The following is a 25,510-nucleotide window of genomic DNA, read 5'->3' as shown; positions in this document are numbered from 1 at the left end:
AGCCCAGTATTGGGAATGGGAGTCATTATTATTACTACTGGCTAACATTTATAGAGCAATTACTATGCACTGTGGCTTACAGTCTTACTATTTGTGATAGTACAAAATCACCACAGGAAGACAATGCATAAGGCTGCCACTGCTTTGAAGCAGGCTGGCCTGATACTAGGATCAGAACCAAGTTTCAGGTATATTTCACGTTACCACTGATTCAAATACGTTTCTAGTAATCAAGGCTTATCCATACTTTAACTTTCTGATATGTAAGTGGGAGAAAAGAAAACATGAATTATTGCCTGCAGCACATTTTTCTAAGGAGAAAACAAACAAGTAAAATAAAAACTCGGGAATTTATAGAAGGTAGCCTAAAACTTAAAAACTGTTTCATGGCTGTTTCAATAAATGCAGTTTTGTTAAGAATGCTACTTATTAACAAAGCAAACATAAACATGTGAGCTAAAAGGCATAGATATTTTGATAGCTGTGATCCATTACCATAAAGGTAATTAAGATTTTTAAAAGTTCGTGATATATTTCATCTACAAATGTTCCAAAACAGTTGTTTGATAAATGTAAACCTTCAGTCATATAACATTGCACTAACACAGGAACATCCAACTGAAATTTATACTCAAGAGTTGATATTAAATGTTAAAATTCCCATGAAGTCTGTATTTCATAACAGCAAATATTATTTAACATTTATTTGTACAACAAATGAGTACTTACCATATGCTAGACACTATACTAACTTCTGAGAACACAGGAGTAAAAAACAATTATTAGTTGCTGCCTGCCAATGAAACAGGCTGGCTCTTTGTGTTGGTCAGTTTTGTGGTTTAACTTCTGCTATAGACTGAATTGTATCATCCCCCCAAATCCATTTGCTGAAACCCTAACCCCACATGTGACAGTATTTAGAGATGGGGCTTTTGTAAGTTAATTAGGGCTAGATGAGGTCATGGGACTGATGCCCTGAAAACAGGATCAGTGACTTTACAAGAAGAATTTACCCTCTCTTTGGTGAGGGCACGAAGAGGAGCCCTCACCACAGACTGAGTCATCTGGCACCACGGTCCTGGATCTTCCAACCTTCAAAATATGAGTGTGTTTTTAAGCCACTCACTCTACGGTATTTTTGTTTTAGCAACCCAAGCAGACAAATACAATTTTTTTCTTTTACAATACATTTTTTCATTGAAGCTCTTGAAAATGTAGGGAAATAATAGGTAGTAGTATGAAATATTGTGTGAGATTTTGTAAACTCTACAATAAGTAAACAAACATTTTTTTACTATGCCCAACATTCTTAAATATTCTCTATATAATTCTTAGAGAAACATTTATTCTAAGACACTACCAGTAATCAAATTTGGCTTAATTTCTACTAGCAATTAACTTGGATTTAACTGAACACATTAAAATTCTCAGATAAAGATGTGGTAATCATCATATATAACATTATATCATGTTTAAGAATCAAAACGGTCTTATCAAGACGTCATACAAAATAACTCACACTCACTAAAATGCTAAGAAAGATATACTCACGTGCCAAGCTCCACCAGGTGGACCTTTACCAAGAACTAAGTGAGGGATATAATGATGCTGTTCTAATTTCCAATGCAAAACGGATGGATAATCATACCCAAAGTCAGCATCTGGATGAAGAAGTGTGTCGAAAAGTACTGCAACTGGATTGGATGATCGGCCCTCAAGGCCCTCGGACAAATATTCTAAGTCCTAAATAAGTTAAAAAAAAAAAAAAAGACATAAAGAAAAAAGGCAGAGTTTGGAAAAAACAAACAAACTCCAGCTAACGTAATAGTGAAAACCATTACTCCAATCCAGCATTTTACAGACAGCATGCAACAAAACACTGATGTTCCTTAGAGATCTTAATAGATTCTCAGGTCAAATAAACATGGGAAATGGTTTGTTTCAAAAAGCTAATCAGATCGTTTTACTACAAAATTTGAAGATGGCTTTAATATGGCAGTATGCCTTAATATATCTACCCTAACACTTTAATAATAAAAAGCAGCATTTCCAAAACTTATCTGAGCATAAAGCACCTATTAAAAACTCCATCAGGGTGTAATTTGGGAAATTCTGCTCTAATTAATTCAGGAAAATAAATGGAAGTTAACTCAGCAAGATATACTTACAAATCTAAAATTAAAATGTTAGAAAGTGTTATTTAAAAGGAAAGGTTTTCAGCTAAGAAATACAATGCTCATGCAGCAGAAAATTAATCTTGTCTCAGTATAAAAAATTGAAAAGGACTGACATGTAAAAAATAATACCTGATCAACAATGGAAAGATGTCTTGCTTCCTCTAATTTACTATGTAAGATTGTATTTGGATGGATTGCTTCTGATGATAAATACGGTCTGTAGCCTGACAGCATGTAAGAAAGGCAGATTCCTGAGGGTCCATTTCCTATTTTTAAAAAAGGGGAGAGGGGTGTATCATTAATCTTAACACTCACGTTCTTTGGCTTTTCCATTTCACAGATGGCGTTTCTCCTCCATCAATTCTTCCTTCCCTAAATTCTTAACACCAAGTATTTGCAAGAGAAGACTTTTACTTTCTCTCCTGTTTTCTTCAGGGGATCTCACCTACTCAAAACTTCAACTCGCTACGCTGCTAACCTCAAAATCAGACTTCTAGGCTGACCTCTTACTATCAAAATATATCCCATATTTCCATATGCCACTTTTTCACTCCACCTGACTGAACGACTAATAACCGTGTTCAAAATCAAATTCATGACTTCCTCCATTTTTGGTGCCCTCTCCTTTAAACCTCATTCCTCCTCAAAGTATTATACTTACTAGCAAAATCCTGAGTTAATTAGATTATAGTTCTAAACCTCTTCTGTCACCTTTATCCATTCAGCTGTTATAGCTATTCTCATTCATATACTCTCACTCAGAAGACAAAAAATCTCTTCTTGTTAAGAGTCATCTACTCCAAATCATTTCACATTTTACATTCAAATGACTTTCTATAACACAGTCTTCACTGTATTAACCAACCTGTCCTAAAGCCTGTCACTGTCTGTTTCTGATTATCAAGAGCTCTCCACATTTTGCTCTCAACCATCTTCTAAGCCCCACCTAACAACCTCCCTCCTGTATTTGTATCTCCTTTACCTAAAACAAAACTGGAAACCAGCTTTTTTTGTCGAACCCTGTTAAACTACTTTGATTTCTATAGTTCCTTTAGTCTGGATTGCCACTTTTCTATTATCTCCATCTACCAAAAATTTAATCCACCTGGGACAACTTTTAGCCATCAGAGAAAATTCTGATCCTTGACTAATATTTTGCCCCAAATAAAATAAAGTCAAAGATGTAAATATGAAAAGTAAAATCATGGTAACAGAAAAGAGAGCAATACTTCTACATATAATGCTCTAGTAGGAAGCCTTTAGATATGACACAAACCTCAAAAGAAAGGAAAATATAAACAATTTTACTTCACAAAACTTTTAAAATTACAAATACTGAGGAAAAGAGCTAATTTCCTTGAAAGAAATGAAAGACAAAACTAAAAAAGTAAAATCATAATACCAACAGAACAGAAAATGCATTTGACAAAATCCAATACCTATGCTCAAATTACTGCACAACTGCACTCATCTCACATGCTAGTAAAGTAATGCTTAAAATTCTGCAAACCAGGCTTCAGCAATACATGAATCGTGAACTTCCAGATGTTCAAGCTGGTTTTAGAAGAGGCAGAGGGACCAAATCAAATTGCCAACATCTGCTGGATCATCGAAAAAGCAGGAGAGTTCCAGAAAAACATCTATTTCTGCTTTATTGACTATGCCAAAGCCTTTGACTGTGTGGACCACAATAAACTGTGGAAAATTCTGAGAGACGGGAATACCAGACCACCTGACCTGCCTCTTGAGAAACCTGTACGCAGGTCAGGAAGCAACAGCTAGAACTGGACATGGGAACAATAGACTGGTTCCAAATAGGAAAAGGAGTATGTCAAGGCTGTATATTGTCACCCTGCTTATTTAACTTATATGCAGAGTACATACATCATGAGAAACGCTGGGCTGGAAGAAGCACAAGCTGGAATCAAGATTGCCAGGAGAAATATCAATAACCTCAGATATGCAGAGGACACCACCCTTATGGCAGAATGTGAAGAACTAAAGAGCCTCTTGATGAAAGTGAAAGAGGAGAGTGAAAAAGTTGGCTTAAAGCTCAACATTCAGAAAACTAAGATCATGGCATCCGGTCCCATCACTTCATGGGAAATAGATGAGGAAACAGTGGAAACAGTGTCAGACTTTATTTTTCCGGGCTCCAAAATCACTGCAAATGGTGATTGCAGCCGTGAAATTAAAAGACGCTTACTCCTTGGAAGGAAAGTTATGACCAACCTAGACAGCATATTGAAAAGCAGAGACATTACTTTGCCAACAAAGGGCTGTCTAGTCAAGGCTATGGTTTTTTCAGTAGTCATGTATGGATATGAGAGTTGGACTATAAAGAAAGCTGAGAACCGAAGAATTGATGTTTTTGAACCGTGGTGTTAGAGAAGACTCTTGAGAGTCCCTTGGACTGCAAGGAGATCCAACCAGTCCATCCTAAAGGAGATCAGTCCTGGGTGTTCATTGGAAGGTCTGATGTTGAAGCTGAAACTCCAATACTTTGGCCACCTGATGCGAAGAGCTGACTCATTTGAAAAGACCCTGATGCTGGGAAAGATTGAGGGCAGGAGGAGAAGGGGACGACAGAGGATGAGATGGTTGGATGGCATCATTGACTCGATGGACATGAATTTGGGTGGACTCCAGGAGTTGGTGATGGACAGGGAGGCCTGGTGTGCTGCCGTTAATGGGGTTGCAAAGAGTCAGACATGACTGAGCGACTGAACTGAACTGAATACCTATTCATGTAAAAACTTTCAACGAGCAACAAAGGGGAACTTGTTAATGAGTATCAACAAAAATCCAATAGCTAACATCATACTTAATGGTGAGAATTTAGGGTTTTTTTTCCCCTAAAAGATCAAGGCAAGCATGTCTTTTCTCATCATTCCTATTCAATACATACCAGAAAGGAAATCCTAGCTAATGCATTAAGACCAGAAAAGGAAATTAAAGATACACAGATTGGGAAGGAAGAAACAAAACTGTCTTTGTTTGTAAATGCTGTAATTATGCAGAAAGTCCAAAAGAATTCACCAAAAAACTCCTGGAAGTAACAAGCTTACAGTAAGGTTGAATGATACCATCAGTCAGTAACCTCAGTCGCTCAGTCGTGTCTGACTCTTTATGACCCCACGAACCCCAGCACACGATGCCTCTCTGTCCATCAATTCTCAGAGCTTGCTCAAATTCATGTCCATTAAGTGGGTAATACCATCCAACCATCTCATTCTCTGTCATCCCCTTCTCCTCTTGCCATCAATCCTTCCCAGCATCGAAGTCTTTTCTAATAAGTCAGCTCTTCGCATCAGGTGGCCAAAGTATTAAAGCTTCAGCTTCAGCATCAGTCCTTCCAATGAATATTCAGCATTGATTTCCTTTAGGATTGACTGGTTTGATTTAGGTCATACCTGAATGGCCTAAATGGTTTTCCCTACGTTCTTCAAATTAAGTCTGAATTTTGCAATAAGGAGTATATGATCTGAACCACAGTCAACTCCCAGTCTTGTTTTTGCTGACGGTATAGAGCTTCTCGGAGAAGGCAATGGCACCCCACTCCAGTACTCTTGCCTGGAAAATCCCATGGGCAGAGGAGCCTGGTGGGCTGCAGTCCATGGGGTTGCGAAGAGTCCGACACGACTGAGCGACTTCACTTTCACGTTTCACTTTCATGCACTGGAGAAGGAAATGGCAACCCACTCCAGTGTTCTTGCCTGGAGAATCCCAGGGACGGGGGAGCCTGGTGGGCTGCCATCTATGGGGTCGCACAGAGTCGGACACGACTGAAGTGACATAACAGCATAGAGCTTCTCCATCTTCAGCTACAAAGAATATAATCAATCTGATTTTGGTATTGACCTTCTGGTGATGTACTCATCTCCTGTGTTGTTGGACGTGAGACCTAATATAGAACACTAAATTATAAAACTTTCAGAAGATGACATAGGAGAAAATTTAGGTGACCTTGGTTTTGGTAATGAGTTTTTAGATGTTTAAGACCAAAAGCAAGATCTATGAAAGAAAAAACTGATATGCAGTACTTCATTAAAGTTTAAAATTTCTGCTCTGCCAAGTCACTGAGACAATGAAAAGACAGGCCACAGACTGGGAGAAAATATTTATAAAGCATATATGTGATAAAGCATTTGTCTTCCAACAACATAAGAGACAACTATACACGTGGACATCACCAGAGTCAGTATCGAAATCAGACTGATTATACTCTTTGCAGCCAAAGATGGAGAAGCTCTATACAGTCAGCAAAAACTGTGGAGCTGACTATGGCTCAGATCCTGAACTCCTTATTGCCAAATTCAGACTTAAATTGAAGAAAGTAGGGAAAACCACTAGGCCGTCCAGTTCAGTTCAGTTCAGTTGCTCGGTCGTGTCCGACTCTTTGCGACCCCATGAATCACAGCACGCCAGGCCTCCCTATCCATCACCAACTCCTGGAGTTCACTCAAACTCACGTCCATCGAGTCAGTGATGCCATCCAGCCATCTAATCCTCTGTCGTCCCCTTCTCCTGCCCCCAGTCCCTCCCAGCATCAGAGTCTTTTCCAGTGAGTCAGCTCTTCGCATGAGGTGGCCAAAGTACTGGAGTTTCAGCTTTAGGATCAGTCCTTCCAAAGAACAGGTATGACCTAAATCAAATCCCTTATGATTATACAGTGGAAATGACAAATAGATTTAATGGATTAAATTTGATAGACAGAGTGCCTGAAGAACTATGGATAGAGGTTTATAATGTTGTATAGGAAGTGTTGAGCAAACCATCCCCAAGAAAGAGAGATGCAAAAAGGCAAAACGGTTGTCTGAGGAGGCCTTACACACAGCTGAGAAACAAAGAGAACCAAAAGGCAAGGGAGACAAGGGAAGATATACCCATCTGAAAGCAGAGTTCCAAAGAACAGCAAGGAGAGATAAGAAAGCCTTCCTCAGTGATCAGTGCCAAGAAATAGAGGGAAACAATAGAATGTGAAAGACTAGAGATCTCTTCAAAAAAATGAGATACCAAGGGAACATTTCATGTAAAGATGGGGACAAAAAAAGACAGAAATGGTACAGACCTAACAGAAGTAGAAGATATTAAGAGGTAGGAAGAATACACAGAAGAACTGTACAAAAAAGATCTTCACGACCCAGATAACCACAATGGTGTGATCACTCACCTAGAGCCAGACATCCTGGAATGGGAAGACAAGTGGGCTTTAGGAAGCATTACTACAAACAAAGCTAGTGGAGGTGATAGAATTCCAGCTGAGCTACTTCAAATCCTAAAAGATGATGCTGTTGAAGTGCTGCACTCAATATGCCAGCAAATTTGGAAAACTCAGCAGTGGCCACAGGATTGGAAAAGGTCAGTTTCATTCCAATCCCAAAGAAGAGGAATGCCAGATAATGTTCAAATTACCACAAAATTGTACTCATTTCACATGCTAGCAAGGTAATGCTCAAAATTCTTTAAGCTAGGCTTAAACAGTACGTGAATGGAGAACTTCTGATATACAAGCTGGATTTAGAAAAGGCAGAGGAAAGAGATCAAACTGCCAACACCCATTGGATCATAAAAAAGCAAGGAAATTCCAGAAAAAAACACCTACTTCTTTTCTTGATTATACTAAAGCCTCTGACTGTGTGGATCACAACAAACTGTTGAAAATCCTTAAAGAAATGGGAATACCAGATCACCTAATCTGCCTCCTGTGAAACCTGTTTGTAGGTGAAGAAGCAATAGTCAGAACCAGACATGGAGAAAAGGACTGCTTCCAAATTGGGAAAGGAGTACATCAAGGCTGTCTATTGTCATGCTGCTTATTTAACTTACATAGAGAATACATCATGCAAAAACACCAGGCAGGATGAAGTTCAAGTGGCAATCGATACTGCTGGGAGAAATTATTAATAACCTCAGATATGCAGATGACACCACTAATGGCAGAAAGCGAAGAGGAACTAAAGAGCCTCCTGATGAAGGTAAAAGAGGAGAGTAAAAACCTGGCTTAAAACTCAACATTCAAAAAACTAAGATCATGGCATCTGGTCCCATCACTTCATGGCAAAGAGACTGGGGGATAAAATGGAAACAGTTATGGATTTATTTTCTTGGGCTCCAAAATCACTGTGGACGTTGACTGCGGTCATGAAATGAAAAGATGGCTGCTCCTTGAAAGAAAAGCTATGAACAACATAGAGAGCATATTAAAAAGCAAAGACATCATTTTGCCAACAAAGGTCTATATAGTCATAGTCATGGTTTTTCCAGTAGTCATGTATGGATGTGAGGGTTGGACCATATAGAAGGCTGAATGCCAAAGAATTGATGCTTTCAAACCGTGGTGTTGGAAAAGACTCTAGAGAGTCCCTTGGACTGCAAGGAGATCAAACCAGTCAATCCTAAAGGAAATCTACCCTGAATATTCATTGAAAGGACTGATCCTGAAGCTGAAGCTCCAATAACTTTGGCCACCTAATGCAAATAATTGACTCATCTGAAAAGACCCTGATGCTGGGAAAGATTGAAGGCGGGAAGGAGAAGGGAACGACAGAGGATGAGATAATTGGATGGCATCACTGACTCGATGGACCTGAGTTTGAGTAAACTCCAGGAGTTGGTGATGGACAGGGAGGCCTGGCGTGCTGTGGTCCATGGGGTCGCAGAGAGTCAGACACAACTGAACAAGTGAACTGAACTGAGTATCTGAGACAAAAAACCAAAAAGAAGTAACACGCGAAAGACTACACAAAAAGAATACAAACAAGCACTTCACAGAGAAATACACACACAAGCAGAATGCACCTCAAGTCCCAAAGACTTTCCATTCTTAACACCAAGAACCTGAGTATGTTATGTTACAAAGAAAAAGGACTTTGTAAATGTGATTAAAGGACCATGAGCTGGGGTAGAGTACCCTGGATTATCCAAGTGTGCCCAAACTAATCACACAAGTCCTTCGAAACAGTGACCCTTTCCCACCTGTGTTGAGGAGGAATCTAACTATGAAAGGTTAAAAGAAAAACAGCACTGCTAGCTTTGAAGATGTAGAAGTGGTTCAGGAGCCAAAGGAATACCAGTAGCCTCTAGAAACTAGAGGCTAGAAAAGCAAGGAAACATTCTATCTACCCTAGAGCCTCCAAAAGGAATGCAGCCCAGCTGATACCTTGATTTTAGTCCAGTGAGACCAGTGCTGGACTTCCATTCTATAGAACAGTCAGATAACACATTTATGTTATAAAAGCCACCAGATTTGTGGTAATGTGTTCACAATAGAAAACCAATTACATACCGTAACTAGGACATTAGCCCATTATGGTGCTAGTGCCAGCAACAATGGCCCTATATACATAAGGTTAAGCCACTCTTTGGCTTGCTAAGGCCAAACAGGAACAAATTGTTTTGGGGGAACGTGAGGTGGGTGAGTAGGTACAGAGGACAGTTTTTCCTTTTGTAACCCTGCTATGGCCTAACCAGAAGAAGAAGACAGGCTTCCTTTACCTACTGCAAGATATCCAGAATAGAAAACCAGGTGGACATGCATGGGAAGTGGAGCACGGGGTTTGGTTTCTGGCACGGGACTGCTGCAGATGCTCTATCGGCTCCCTTACAGGAGAATCTAGTACAGAACTCCCTTCCTCCCCTCTTTCTTTCATTTATTTTGTCTCCTACGGAGAGATGTCCAAATGCCAGTCAGAGGGCAGAAGTTTCCTCTGCATTAACTTTGAAACAGGCCATCAAAGAAACTAAGGAAGTTGTATGCCATCAAGGTTCATTACGTCCCATAACTCCTTCCTTTAGCTTGGCTTCACACCGGAGTACTTGTCCACATTAATGAGTGCCTGCAATGCAGGAGACGTGGGTTTGATTTGTGGGTCAGAAAGAGCCCCTGGAGAAGGAAATGGCAACCCACTCCAGTCTTCTTGCCTGGAGAATCCCATGGACAGAGAGGAGCCTGGTGTGCTATAGTCCATGGGGTTGCAAAGAGTTACAGATGACTGAGTGACTAAACATACAACATACATACTGGGTTTGCCAAAAATTTTGTTCAGGTTTTTTTGCCTCATCTTCTGGAAAAACCTGATTGAACTTTTTGGTGAACCTAATACATAACAGGTAATTAAATACAGGCAATAAAACAAAACCATAAAATTATATAATTCTGAAGTAATCAGGTTTTATTAATAGCTTAACTTTTAATATCTTATATACCTCTCTATTGAGGTGGATGGATATATAATAGTAATAGGTGGTTAAAATATTATAAACATAACTGTAGAGTACTATAATGTTCTACTGAGTACTGACTACCAACATACACACGTTACTCAACTACTGAGTTTCCCTGTCTGTCCATACTTTACAACATCAGTGTGCTATAGGATTCTAAGGCACAATTCAATAATGTACATAGGAATCCTCTGTACAGGGTTCTAATAACACTGATTATCATCGTGACCATGACACTGTCATATAAGTAACGTAACTGATAGACTACTGATGTTTTAAAATAATAGAGCAATCTCAGCCCTTCAATGAAAAAATGTTTCACTCTAATACAGAATCTAATGTCAGATAAACCAATTCCTCTTTCCAAAGACTTGGTTATTGGTTATCAGGCAACCTAAGAATACTTTTCAATACAATCCTATGGATTTGTGCTACATATAACCATACATTTATAAAGGTAGTAAGGATCATAACTGTAATTTTAAGAGATAAAAGGCAATAAAACTTACCTATTACTACCACAGGCAAAGTCACTGATGAATCTTCAAGTAAAGAAGTTTCTTCAACTAATGGCATAGCTTTAACGTTTTGCCCCAAATTATCACCAAAATATTGCACTAATGAATTTAAAATCTCTCCTTCAGTTTCAGTGTCACTGTAGTTTCTTTTAAAAGAAAAACATGGAACAAAAAACAACAGATATATAGTCAATATAGCCTTTATAAAAATCTGTCTCTATTCACTTTTTATTTAGGCCACAAAATATTCAACAGTTCCATAAAAGGAGAAAAGGAAATCCTTTTTATTAATGCTTTCAAATTAGCTTAGCTACATTTCAATGTACACCACTTTCTCAGAAATCCTAAATACAGTGGTCCCTTGCTATCCAGTGGGGGTTGGTTCCAGAACCCAGCCCCCAAACACCAAAATCCACGGATCCTTAAGTCCCTTTTATAAAATGGCATATTTTTGCATATAATCTACCTCCACCCGCCCACAGAATCCAAGCTGTCTCTAGATTAACTATCACCTAATACAATATAAATGCTATGTATGCAGTTGTCTTCATGCAGGAAATTCAAATTTTGCTTTTTGAACTTTTTCTTTCTCAAATATTTCCCATCTGTAGTTGGTTGAACCCATGGATGTAGAACCTGTGGATATGGAGGGCTGACTTTAGCTGCTGTCTCTTTAATGACTTGAAGGCAAGTTTTAAATAACAAGCTATTTTTAATGACCAAAGACACAGGACTGTATTAGGCATTTTTACAATTCTCTGACATCTCCTAGGACTGGAAAGTGTCTCCTTCACTTTTTTTTTTCCTTCCTCATTAATAAAAAGTTGTGTGCATTAGAGGCAGTATATATATATATACGTAGGCTTTCCTGGTAGCTCAGACAGTAAAGAATCTACCTTCAATGCGGGAGACCCAGGTTTGATCCCTGGGTTGGGAAAATACCCTGGAAAAGGGAATGGCAATCCACTCTAGTATTCTTGTCTGGATAATTCCATGGATAGAGGAGCCTGGCGGGCTACAGTCCAAGGGGTCACAAAGAGTTGGACATGACTGAACAACTAACACTTCCACTTTTCATGTGGAACAAGATAGCTACATACAGTATTATAAGGAAAAGTTACTGAACTTATATATTACAAATTGTGTGTTTTGGCTAAACAATAAGGTTTATACATCTTATTCTCAGAGATACTGAAAAGTGCAAAGATCTTAATGTTGATTTCCAATCTACCTTCTTTCCCAACTGCCTCCCAAGAAACTAGTTTTGGCATTCTGACACGTTCATGCAATAAATGGAGCATCCTTTGAGCACAGTTAATTTTCTGCATTATCCGAGATTACTTCAAAATAGAATTCCTGAGTTAAGAAACAGGCCAATTATCTGAAAGTTAACCTGAGTACTGACTAGTGGGTGAGTGTGGTTATTGCTATTCCCCAAATGACAAACATGGGAATCAATCAGTTATTTCACAAGACTCACTGATCCTAGGGGAGGAAGACAAATGGAAAGAATTAGGCAGAGAGCAATAATTTCTCCTTCCTGCTGCTGCTGCTAAGTCACTTCAGTCATGTCCGACTCTGTGTGACCCCATAGACAGCAGCCCACCAGGCTCCCCCGTCCCTGGGATTCTCCAGGCAAGAACACTGAAGTGGGTTGCCATTTCCTTCTCCAATGCAGGAAAGTGAAAAGTGAAAGTGAAGTCGCTCAGTCGTGTCCGACTCTTAGCGACCCCATGGACTGCAGCCTACCAGGCTCCTTCGTCCATTGGATTTTCCAGACAAGAGTACTGGAGTGGGGTGCCATTGCCTTTTCCTTCCTATAACCCTCCAATTTCCCAAACTACCCTTGGAAAGGGCAGAGTTCCCCCAGGATACACTAACAGCTTTCCTTCCCCCAATAATTGGACTTCCCTATCAATACATTGGCGCATTATTGCCAGAACAGATTTCATTTAATATGGCTACTCCTCACACTGCAAGGCTGCCCCTGGAAGAAACAACTTAAGATCAGTCATCCCTTTCAGATCATTTCATCTCTTATCATTGATCAGATCCAGATGTACTAGCTGTCTTGCCTTCTGCTTGACAACTTCTTGCTTGACGACTGAACTCAACATGAATGCATTATACTTGGGCTTGTCCCTCATACTTCTCCTAAATGTGTGTCAAGGACAGGTTCCTCAGCTTCCTTTGGATGCCTCTTTTTTCTTAATATATATACTTATATACTTTATTGAAGTATTCTTGACTTACAATGTTTCTGGTGCAGAGTCATTCAGTTTACATATACACATAGATTATTTTTGAGATTATTTTCTATTATAGGTTGTTACAGGATATTCACTATAGCTCCCTGTGCTATACAGTTAACCTTTGGGGCTTTTTGCATATCTATTTCTTTAAAATTAGAACTCTAGCATTCTATTCACACTAAGTCAAACAAGTGGAATCAAAACATCATAAATTTTTCAGTTAGGCAAAAATTCATGTTTTTTAAAAATATATATATTACATACTATTTAAAAGATTTTCTACTATGCTTGATAAACGTTTGAGAAAGAACATTAAAAAAAAAAAGATGGAATGGCAAAACTGGAAAACAAACTAAATGAAATCGTGGGAGAACTGAATGAAACACAAGAAGTGAAGCAAACTAGATAAAAGTAAAAAATCATCATGTAGTCCAGTAATTTTTAAACAAAGCTACTTATCAGAAACATATCTGGGGCTTTGGAGAAAAAAAGCAATATCTGGGCATTTGTATTTTTCAAAATATTCCAAGATAATTCTGATATGCATTTGGATTTTAAAAAGTGATTACAGGTTTTTCCGTTAAATGGTAGGTTTGATGATATAGAATTCTATCAACTTTCTGTTGACGAATCATGATACAATGTTATTAAGTGAGTAACAGTTACATAATCAAAATAGTAAAAGATACTAATCAGTTTTCACAACCAATAGGGAGACAAAACATAAAAGAGTTGCAAGACAAAATGGGAACATGATTAACAATATAAAACAATTACATACAATATGAGGGATCAAAGAAAAGATATACCAATCTGAATGCAGAATTTCAAAGAATAAAAGAGATAAGAAAGCCTTCTTAAGGGAACAATGCAAAGAAATAGAGGAAAACAATAGAATGGGCAAGACTAGAGATCTCTTCAAGAAAATTAGGGATAACAAGGGAACATTTCATGCAAAGATAGGAACAATAAAGGACAGAAATGGTATGGACCTGACAGAAGCAGAAGATATTAAGAAGAGGCGGCAGGAATACACAGAAGAACTGAACAAAAAAGGTCTTAGTGACCACGACAAGCACGGTAGTGTAGTCACTCGCCTAGAGCCAGACATCCTGGAGTGGGAAGTCAACTGGGCTTTAGGAAGCATTACTACAAACAAAGCTAGTGGAGGTGATGGAAATCCTGCTGACCTATTTAAAATCCTAAAAGATGATGCTGTTAAAGTGCTGCAGTCAAAATGTCAGCAAACTTGGAAAACTCAGCAGTGGCCACAGTATTGGAAATGGTCAGTTTTCATTCCAATCGCAAAGAAGGACAACGCCAAAGAATGTTCAAACTATTGCACAATTGCACTCATTTCACGTTAGAAAGGTAATGCTCAAAATCCTTCAAGTTAGGCTTCAACAGTATGTGAACCGAGAACTTTCAGATGTACAAGCTGGATTTAGAAAAGGCAGAGGAACCAGAGATCAAATTGCCAACAACCAATGGATCATAGAAAAAGCAAGTGTATTTCAGAACATCTACTTCTGTTTCATTGTGCTAAAACCTTTGACTGTGGTCATAACAAACTGGAAAATTTTTAAAGAAATAGGAATACCAAACCACCTTACCTGCCTCCTGAGAAATCTGTATGCAGGTCAAGAAGCAACAGTTAGAACTGGACATAGGACAACAAACTAGTTCAAAATAGGGAAAGGAGTACTTCAAGGCTGTCTATTGTCATCCTGCTTATTTAACTTACATGCAGAGCACATCTTGTGAAATGCTGGGCTGGATGAATCACAAGCTGGAATGAGGAGTGCCGGGAGAAATATCAATAACTTCAAATATGCAGATGATATCACCACAATGGCAGAATTGAAGAGGAACTTAAGAGCATCTTGATGAAGGTGAAAGAGGAGAGTGAAAAAGCTGGCTTAAAACTCAACATTCAAAAAATGAAGATCAGGGCACCTGGTCTCACCATTTCATGGCAAATAGATGAGGAAAAAATGGAAACACTGACAGGATTTATTTTCGTAGGTTCCAAGATCACTGCGGATGGTGACTGCAGCCATGAAATTCAAAGACGTTTGTTACTTGGAAGAAAGGCTGTAACAAACCGAGACAGCATGTTAAAAAGCAGAAACATCATTTTGCCCACAAAGGTCTGTATAATCAAAACTGTGGTTTTTCCAGTAGTCATGTACAGATGTAAAAGTTGGACCATAAAAAAGGCTAAGCGCCAAAGAACTGATGCTTTTGAATTGTGGTGCTGGAGAAGACTTTTGAGAGTCCCCTGATCAAGGGGATCAAGCAGGAAGATCAAACCAATCAATCTAAAGGAAATGAACCCTGAATATTCATTGGATGGACTGATGCTAAAGCTGAAACTCCAATACTTTGGCCACCTGATGTCAAGAGCTGACTCACTGGAAGACCCTGATGCTGGGCAAGACTGAGGGCAGGGGGAAAAGGAGGTGAAAAAGGATGAGATGGTTGGATGACATCATCAACTGAATGGACATGAATTTGAACAAACTCCAGGAGATAGTGAAGGACAGGTTAGTTTGGTTTGCTGAAGTCCACGGGGTTGCAAAGAGTCAGATACAACTGAGCGACTGAAATGAACTGAAATAGGGGGAACTGGGAAATACTTTTAAGACCTTTAATGAGATATAATTCACAAACATCACAAATTTCACCCTTTTATTTATTTTTTTTGCAAAGTCATACAGCATGTGGATCGTAGTTCCCTAACAGGGTTCGAACTTATGCCCTCTGTAGTAAATGCACGTTCTTAACCAATGGACCACCAGGCAAGTCCAAAATTCACTCTTTTAAAGTGTACAATTCAGGGTTCTAAGTATAGTCACAAGGTTTTGCAATCATTACCAATAACTCCAGAGAAATTTTACCATCCCAGAAGCAGACACTGCACTCATTAGCGCTCTGTCTTCACTCTTCCCTCCCCGCAGCCACTGGCAGCCACTAATCTACTGTCTTACCGCACGTGCCTACGCCGGAAATTTCAAATAAATGGGACCCGTCATCCATTATGTGGCCTTTGACATCTGAGTTCTTCCACTTAGCATGACCGCAAGGTTCACCCATGTTTTGGATGTACTGGTACTTCATTCCTTTCTAGGCCTAAATAATATTCCACTGTTTAGATACAACACGTTTTGTTTATTCATTCATGAGCTGATGAGTATCTGGATGATTTTCTCTTTTTAGCTATTACAAATATTCTATGAACATTTGTGTATAAACCTTTACATGAACGTATGTTATTTCTCTCAGGTATGTTCTTAGAAGTGCATGCAATGGCTGGCCCCTAGGTTTAACATCTTGAAGAATCGGCAAAGTGATTCCCAAGTGTGTACCATCTTATACTCCCACCAGTGATATGCAGGTTCCAACGTCTCCACATCCTCACCAGCAAGTGATTTTTTGTGTTTTGTATTTTAGCTACCTTAGCAGCTGTAAAGTAGCATCTCACTGCAGTTCTGATTACCATTTCTCAATGACTACTAATGTTAACCATCTTTTCATGTGCATATTGGCCATTTGTATTTCTTCTTCAGAGAGTAATTCAAATTAGTTGCCCACTGTCCAACTGGGCTGTTGTTTTTACTGCTGAGTTTTCAATACTATTTATATATCCTGGACATATGATTTGTTAATATTTTCTCCCATTTCGTGGGTTGTCTTTTCACTTTCTTTATATTGTCTTCTGAATCACAAGTTTTAATTTTTGATCAAGTCTATTTTTTTGTTGTTGCTGTACTTTTGGTGTCATATCTAAGAAAGCTCTGCCTAATCTAAAATCACAAATCTGTTCTCCTCTATGAGCTTTATAGTTTTGGTTTTTACATTTATATCTTTCATCTATTAAGTTAAATTTTTTTACACGGTATGAGGCCGCAGTCCATTTCATTGTTCTTTTGTGGATATTCATCCGTGGCACTATTTGTTGAAACACTGTTATCTCCATTTGTCTTGGGATCCCACAGAAGTCAATTTACCACCAGTGAAGGGAATTATTTCTGGACTCTCAGTTCTATTCTACTGATCTATGTTTACCTTTATGCGTGCATCATACTCTCTTGATTATTGTTTCTTTGTAGTAACTTGTGAAATTAGGAAGTGTGAATCCTTCAACTTTGTTCTTTTCTCAAGAATGTCTTGGCTATTCTGGGTTCCCTGCAACTCCATGTGAGCTTTAGAGTCTTTCCATCAATTTCCAGGAAGGAAAAAAAAAAAAGGTAGCTAGGACTTTTATAGGATTACATTGAATTTGTATAGAAATTCAAGGAATATTGCCATCGGAAGAACACTAAGCTTTTCAACCCCTGAACATGGGATTCCTTATCATTTATTTAAGCCTTTCATTCTTCTCAGGGATGTTTTCTAACTTTCAGTGTACAAGTTTCACATTTCTTCTGCTAATTTCCAAATACTTCAATCTCTTTGATGCTAGTATAAACTGGATTGTTTTGTTAATTTCACTGTCAGATTGTTCACTGTTAGTATATAGAAATATAACAGATTATTGTATGTTGATCTTGGATTCTGTAATATCACTGAATTCATTTATTAGGTCTAGCAGGTTTTATGTGTATGTCTGTGTGTGGGCCTCAAGCAATTTGATACTAGCCTCTCTCAAGACTCAAGTAGAGTATGTGGATCCAAAGTCTTAACTTCTCTTAATTCTCCACTGAGTACAGGTGATTTGTTCTGATTTTCTACCATTGGTCATAAGTTTAACCTTTGTGTACCTAATCCATAATATTGGTATAAACTATTTGTAATAAACTTTCATGGTACTTGATAAATACTGGTTTAACACAGGCATGAAAAACTGAATCAAGAGATGAAATGAAAATAGGGTTCACTGAATTTACATAAAGCAGCAGTGAAACAAAGGCCTATTAGTAAGTATTCTTTGTAAAAAACTCAAAATCTAAATTATAAATTTAGTATTTCTGAACATATTTTACAGTATATGCATACCACATCACGGTCTAAGAACAGTGAAAATTTCCACTTTAGATATCCAATTTGCTGAATGTTTGTTCTGTTTAAAACAAATACTTATTTTGAGTAATAAAAATATCTACTTTTCCTTTATTCGGGGCAATAAATTAGAAAATATAATTAAATTTTAGGAAACAGTAAAGAACAGCACTTTATCCATATGCAAAAAGTTACCCTATTGTTAGGCATCAAGTTAGACGACTATTTGAAATTTAAGATGATTTTACATGCCTTCCATGTTTTGTTTTTGAAACATTATGATCCAAAGTCTCAAAACAAATTAAAAGGATGGCACAGGTAACTTATATGCGGAGTACATCATGAGAAACGTTGGACTGGAAGAAACACAAGCTGGAATCAAGATTGCCAGGAGAAATATCAATAACTTCAGATATGTAGATGATACCACCCTTATGGCAGAAAGTGAAGAGGAACTAAAGAGCCTCTTGATGAAAATGGAAGTGGAGAGTAAAAAAGTTGGCTTAAAGCTCAACATTCAGAAAACGAAGATCATGGCATCCGGTCCCATCACTTCATGGCAAATAGATGGGGAAACAGTGGAAACAGTGTCAGACTTTATTTTGGGGGGCTCCAAAATCACTGCAGATGGTGACTGCAGCCATGAAATTAAAAGACAGTTACTCCTTGGAAGGAAAGTTATGACCAACCTAGATAGCATATTCAAAAGCAAAGACATTACTTTGCCAACAAAGGTCCGTCTAGTCAAGGCTATGGTTTTTCCAGTAGTCATGTATGGATGTGAAAGTTGGACTGTGAAGAAGGCTGAGTGCCAAAGAATTGATGCTTTTGAACTGTGGTGTTGGAGAAGACTCTCGAGAGTCCCTTGGACTGCAAGGAGATCCAACCAGTCCATTCTAAAGGAGATCAGCTCTGGGATTTCTTTGGAAGGAATGATGCTAAAGCTGAAACTCCAGTACTTTGGCCACCTCACGCGAAGAGTTGACTCATTGGAAAAGACTCTGATGCTGGGAGGGATTGGGGGCAGGAGGAGATGGGGACGACAGAGGATTAGATGGCTGGATGGCGTCACTGACTCGATGGACGTGAGTCTGAGTGAACTCCGGGAGTTGGTAATGGACAGGGAGGCCTGGCGTGCTGGGATTCATGGGGTCACAAAGAGTCGGACACGACTGAGCGACTGAACTGGACTGAACTGAACAAAAGACTTTTCTCACATCTAGCAATACTTTTCTAAATGATCATTCAAACTACAATGAAACGTTTTACTACCTGAGTTTAAACTTTGGAAGCATAAGCTTAGACTGTTACCAAATTGATACTACTATAAGAAAAACTGCTAAGTGTTAGTCCCTCAGTTGTGTCCAACTCTTTGCAGCCCCACAGACTGTAGCTCACCAAGCTCCTCTGTTCAGGGAATTCTCCAGGCAAAAATACTAGAGTGGGCAGCCATTCCTTTTTCAAGGGGATCTTTCCCAACCAGGGATCGAACCCAGCGTCTCCTGCATTGCAGGCAGAATCTTTACCATCTGAACCACTAGGGAAACCCAAAACAATGTCCTAAAGTCACAAATGAAGCTACTCTTTATCTTCCAGAACAGTAAGTTTTCTTCCTCTGAAAGTTAGGAGACAACTTTCTCACAGTCCTTATCCTTTCAGATAAAAGACAAGATCCAAAATGTAGACATTATCACAATTGGTTTTAAAATGCATTCCTAATGAAATTGCTCCCCGCAAAAAATAATATTAGTAAATTATAAACCTTTTCCTAAGGAAATGTTTTAAATATTAAATATTTTCTGTTAAAAATTTTATATAAGAGCTGTTTATGCAATGAAAATATGGTTTATCAACCACAATTTTTATCCTTTGGCTAGCAGGCTTGTTTTCTTTTCTCTCTCAAGATCAAACTACAGCAAATACCTTGTTTTCATCTCCTCCTCCAAATTTCTGTACAAAGAGGTAAGCATATGATATCCACTACCTAGAGTTAGTTGAATGGCCATGAATCCCACGCCATGTCCTTAGAATTCAACTGTATTAAAAGGTGTCAAAAAGTTTTCGGACAGTACCTTCTAAAGGGCATATTATTTTCTCAAGGGCTTCAGTCTAACAAGTTTTCACTAGGAGAACTTGTTTTCTAGAATTCTCCAAAGGGTACCTGATACTCTCAAATCACTGTCAGGTAGGTAACAAATCTGCCTAGCATTTAAAATTCAGCAGTTTATTACATAAAATAATTTCTAATATCCAGAATTTAGAGACTCCTACAAAATTCACTGAGATGGAGGGCAAATCTGGATTACTGAGCTATTACAACAGGAATTCTGAGTTTTCTCTGTGCCTAACACCCAACTTTTGCAATTTGGTGAAGCCTCTGGACCTCTTCTTTGAATATTATTATTAAACATATAATAGGATTTACAAGGAAGCTAAAAAGTAAACTTGGAATATGTCTTTATGTACTCCTCCACTATATTAAATAACCAGTATAGTGACGCAAAATAACTAGTGTAATCTTGAAGAAATAAACAGTATTTCTAGGTATCTGCAACAACCAGTGTGGCATGAAAACATCTGTGATTTCTACTGATGACCAAGTCACAAATACTACTGTGGCTTACTGCTTATGTTCACAATTGAAGAACATAGATTTTGGTTAAAGTTGAGTGAAAATGCCTAGTACCATTCTATACATTCAAGTTCATGATCCATCTAAAGTCTATATATGCACCCCAATTAACTCGATCAGAATCTCATATTTTACAAAAGAAGTTTTGCTTATCATCATCCTAGCACATTTGCGTATATATAAAGCAAAGAATTTTATGAAAGTCTTCGTTAAGTTTAACTTGGCTTCAGGACAAGGTTAAAACTAGTTTCCAGTTGTTTTAGGTCTTTCTATAACTGAATGAGACGTTAGCCAATTGGGCTCGACCTCGTGCATTCACTTTCATTTTAAAACGTATCATCTGTATCAACCCTAAAAACGGTCCCCATAATGTAGGTCAAGAATCGTTTCACATGTTTCAAATTTCTACAATATGCCTGACTTACATGGACTAACATCTTAAAAGTCAGAAACCTATTTGTACCTAGAGCATCACATTTTAAACATTAACTCCCTGCCTCCCTTCAACCCAGTAACTTAGGTTATCAGGTTTTTTTTAACAGAAAAAAAAAAAGTTTAAGATGCGGGTGTTACATTTCTATGATATACGTGACTTAACAAGGACTAACATCTTAAAAGTCAGAAACCTATTTGTATACCTAGAGCATCACATTTTAAACATAAGTCCCTGCCTCCCTTCAACCCAGTAACCTAGGTTATCAGAATGTTTTTACAGTTAAAAAAAAAAAATGTTTAAGATGTCGGGGCGGGGGTACCTCAGAGCCTTCACTGAAACTTCGCTCTCTCGTAAAGTCTCGGTTCGCAGAGGCTCGGGGCCGCGCCGTCACGCGCACGGCCCAGGGCGAGGAGGAGCGGACGCCGGACGGGCCCGAGGAGCCGAGGCGGGAACGCGGCCGAGCGGGGCGGCCTCGGCATCCCCCTCAGCGTCGTCCCCGAGTCCCCGCCCGCGCGGCCCGGCCGGGCGCAGCCCACCCGCCCCCGCCCGGGAAGTCACCTGAAATGAGCGGCCAGGGAGCAGCGGCAGCACCACACGGGCATCGGGGGCGGCGCCCCAGGCGCCCGAGCGCGACCGCCTCCCGCGGCGGGATGGCCCGGTCGGGGCGCCCGCCGGGTCGCGGGGGTCCTCGGGGCGCCCCGCGCTTCGCCGTGGTCGCGGCCGCCGGAAGCTGCGGCGCGGCGGCGGCGGCCGGGCTCTGAGGCGGCGGCGGCGGCCCGGGGCCCGCCTCAGGGGAGCCGCTTCCGCTCCGGGCCGCGGGTGGCCGAGGTCTCCGTGCGCCGCTGTGGGGGCGGGACGCGGGGGAGGGCGCGCGGCGACGGCGGCGGAGGCCGGCGTGCTCCTCCTCGCAGGTGCGGCGGAGGCCGAGGCCCGCGATTGGCGCAGCCGCGCCCGGGGCCGGCCGGGGGCCGGGCCTGACGACGCGCTGGGGCGGCTGGGGCTGCGCCGAGGTCCGGGCACCGCGGCCGGCCTTCTGGCGTCTGTCCGGCTGGGCCCGGGGCCAGTTACCGGGGAAGAGTGGGCGCTGCTCGCCCCGGCGGCCGGCCGGTCCGCGGGAAGCGCCGGCGGGCCTCGCGGCCTCTGCGGCCGGCGCGCCCCGGGGTCTGCAGTCAGGCCGCGCCGTCCTCTCGCCGAGGGCGCCCGGGGACACCGCGACTCCCGCTCCACGAAAACCGTTTATTTTTTTAAGCGCTTTCCTCGCGCCGGGCCCGGGGCCAGCCACCCGGAGCTGCTGCGCGCCCGCTTTCCGCTCTGGACCCGGCCTCACGGTCGCCTGGGAGAGCTTGGCGAACGGAGAGGGCCCGGGTCCCCAGCCCCCGGTTCTGGTGGGGGGCGTCGGGCGTCCCCGCCGAGGTCCCCCTTCCTTAATAAGTAAGTGGTGATGCTGCTAAAAAATATGGTTGCTCGGCCCTGCCCCAGATTCAGGGACTCGGTGTGTTTTATTTCAGTCCCTCCGAGTGATTATAATGCAGGAAATGGTTAAGAGAGGTACCGGTTAATGAGTGCCCCGTATTCGGTATTTTGAAGAAACGAACACGGGAGGAAACCCGGGCAAAGTGCTTGATTGCATATACTGTTGTCTGGGAGACGTCATTGGATCACTCCTTCCAAAAAGTGCTGAATATTTTTGCGGTTAAAATCTTGGATGCAGAAGCTTCTGTTTTTAAATACTTTAAGTTCTCAATTTTTGCTGAATGTCGTCATGAACAAACCCGGACTTAGCAGGTGTTTTAGAGTCTGTGGCGCTTAAAAGGAAATTTTAGGACTCAGCCTCCCTCCAGGATTATATAATCTAAGATAATATTCATATATATATATTCGTTTTACTGTTTATTTTTACTTTAGTGTTTCAGAAAGTTAAGCATAACTTTTCTGTTGACAGTCACATTACCCTTTTAAAGAACTAAATTTGTAAAAGCTATGCCAATCCTGAGAGTTGAAATATGAAGGTTTATGAGTACTTTTGTATACTTTTTTCTTTTCTTTATGCCTTTTGAGTTTTCTTGCAGTATCTTCAGGTGAAATAATAAAGTGGGCATATCAAATTTTAGCCTTAATCAGGCTTGTATTTAAACCTTGGTAACTTGCTATCATGGTTTACACTTGATAAGAGCTAATGATTAAACCAGGTCAATAATTACATAGAGGATTTTTCTTATAGCAAATAAGGCACATCAGAGTTTTTGTGTTTTTTAAATTGTAGGTGAGGTACTATTTAAATATAAAATTCTGGTTTGATGAGGTTGTGGGGCAACAGACTCAGATACTCCTGGTGAGAGTATAAATTAGTATGTGATCCAAAACTCCCGTATCTGCGGAGTAGTCTCTCAGCCTCCTTCAGCAGGTGTAGTCACACATTTAGGGTGGAACTCATCTCACACCGGCATCCATTCCAGTCAGCGGTACCTTCTGGGCTTGCTAAACCCTCCTTATTGGTATATAATATACCAGTATTTTATACATTAAGTTATGGAATCTGCCTGCCAAGCAGGAGAAGCATGTTTGATCCCTGGGTCAGGAAGAGCCCCTGGAGAAGAAAATGGCAGCCCGCTTCGGTATCCTTGCCTGGAAAAATCCCAAGGACAGAGGAGCCTAGCAAACTATTGTCCATGGGTTTGCAAAGAGTTGGGTACAATTTAGTCACTAAACAACAACATGGGTTAGATTACAGTATAATAGTTAAAAGGACTGTGTGTATTGGAATCTTCGCTGTGCTGGCAGTGTGATCTTGGGCAAGTTCCTCAGCATATCTGGGCTTTGGTTCCGCATCTCTAAAATGAGATAATACTTAGTTCATTGGTTGTAAGAACTAAATTCACAAATACTTATAAGGCACTTCCCATAGGGCCTGGCATGTGTTAATCACTGAGGAAATGTTCTTTTTCATTATTATAAAAAATACTTTCACATTTTCTAAAATCAAAATTCCAGGACGTATTTGCCCTAATGTGATGTATCTGGAAATAGGGCCTGTAAAGAGGTAATTGAGGTTAAATGAGGTCATGAGTGTGGAACCCTAATCCGGATGGGTTTGTGCCTTAGAAGAAGAGGAACTCTTGTTCTGCCAGAGGAGGACACAGGAGAGGGGGGCAAGCCGGCAAGAGAGCTCTCAGCAGGAACCGAATCAGTAGGCCAGAGGAGGACACAGGAGAGGGGGGCAAGCCGGCAAGAGAGCTCTCAGCAGGAACCGAATCAGTAGGCTTCTTGATCTCAGACCTTTGGCCTCCAGAACTGCCAGAAAATAAATGTCTGTTGTTTCAGCCACCCACAGTATGGCATTTTGTTACAGAGATAGTATGTTTGACATGTTTGTTTTGACTGACAAAGATAGTATGTTTTTACATTTTCTAGAAGCAAACAAAAAAATTGAATAGAAATTATTCAAAATAAACTGTTGCATTTCATATACTAGATAAACCTGCCCGTTGTTGTTCAGTCACTAAGTTGTGTCCGACTCTTTGCAACCCCATGGACTGCAGGACACAAATCTTCCCTGTCCTTCACTATCTCTCAGAGTTTGCCAAGACTCATGTCCATTGAGTCGGTGATGCCATCCAACCATCTCATCCTGTCGCCCTCTTCTCCTCCTGCCTTCAATGTGTCCAAGCATCAGGGTCTTTTCCAGTGAGTCAGCTCTTTGCATCAGGTGGCCAAAATATTGGAGCTTCAGCTTCAACATCAGTCCTTCCAATGAATATTCAGGCTTTATTTCTCTTAGGATTGACTGGCTTGATCTTCCTGCAATCCAGGGGACTCTCAAGAGTCTTCTCCAGCAACACAATTCAAAAGTATCAATTCCTTAGCACTTAGCCTTCCTTATGGTCCAGCTTTCACATCCATATGCGACTAGTAGAGAAACCATAGCTTTGACTATACAGCCCTTTGTTGTCACAGTGATGTCTCTGCTTTTTAATACGCTGTCTAGGCTTGTCATAGCTTTCCTGTCAATGGATCATATCATATGCTTGGTAGTGTAACACTCAGAGGGGTCTAGAACATATTCTACACAGTTCCCTCCTTTACAGAAACTCTGGGAAGTTCAGATGCCTTTCAGATGTCTTTATCCTTAAGCCCAGTGATACTTTTTAGTACAGAGAATACCTCTGTTTAACTGTCAGTTTGGATTTTCATCAACTCCATTCTCTACCTGGGCTTCTCTTGTGGCTCAGCTGGTAAAGAATCTGCCTGCAATATGGGAGACCTGGCTT

At 40.4% G+C, this 25,510-nt stretch overlaps 1 protein-coding gene across 4 annotated transcripts in view; it reads right to left on the bottom strand.

Annotated features, from left to right (window-relative positions):
* The window catches only part of OSGIN2 (oxidative stress induced growth inhibitor family member 2), a 29,483-nt gene extending 7,461 nt beyond the window's left edge, over window positions 1-22,022 (bottom strand). The window contains exons 1-5 of one of the 4 annotated variants that reach the window (XM_086335877.1): window positions 15,140-15,267; window positions 14,918-15,055; window positions 10,913-11,067; window positions 2,307-2,443; window positions 1,552-1,743 (exon numbers count right to left, since the gene is read on the bottom strand). In XM_086335877.1, the coding sequence (XP_086192003.1) occupies window positions 1,552-1,743; window positions 2,307-2,443; window positions 10,913-10,979 (396 nt within the window). In that variant the 5' untranslated portion in view covers window positions 10,980-11,067; window positions 14,918-15,055; window positions 15,140-15,267. Of the gene's footprint in view, window positions 1-1,551; window positions 1,744-2,306; window positions 2,444-10,912; window positions 11,068-14,917; window positions 15,268-21,561; window positions 21,757-21,800 lie in introns of those variants that run through there. The other 3 variants (XM_086335874.1, XM_086335875.1, XM_086335876.1) reach the window with 3 other exon arrangements.
* Between the last annotated feature and the right edge of the window lie 3,488 nt (window positions 22,023-25,510).

The sequence above is a fragment of the Bos grunniens genome, chromosome 14 (assembly GCF_055505025.1).
Source record: "Bos grunniens cultivar Pamir isolate PY7600 chromosome 14, Bosgru_T2T1.0, whole genome shotgun sequence".
NCBI classification, from domain to species: domain Eukaryota; kingdom Metazoa; phylum Chordata; class Mammalia; order Artiodactyla; family Bovidae; genus Bos; species Bos grunniens.
The sequence above is the reverse complement of the archived record's forward strand: the minus strand, read 5'-3'. Positions and strand labels throughout refer to the sequence as shown.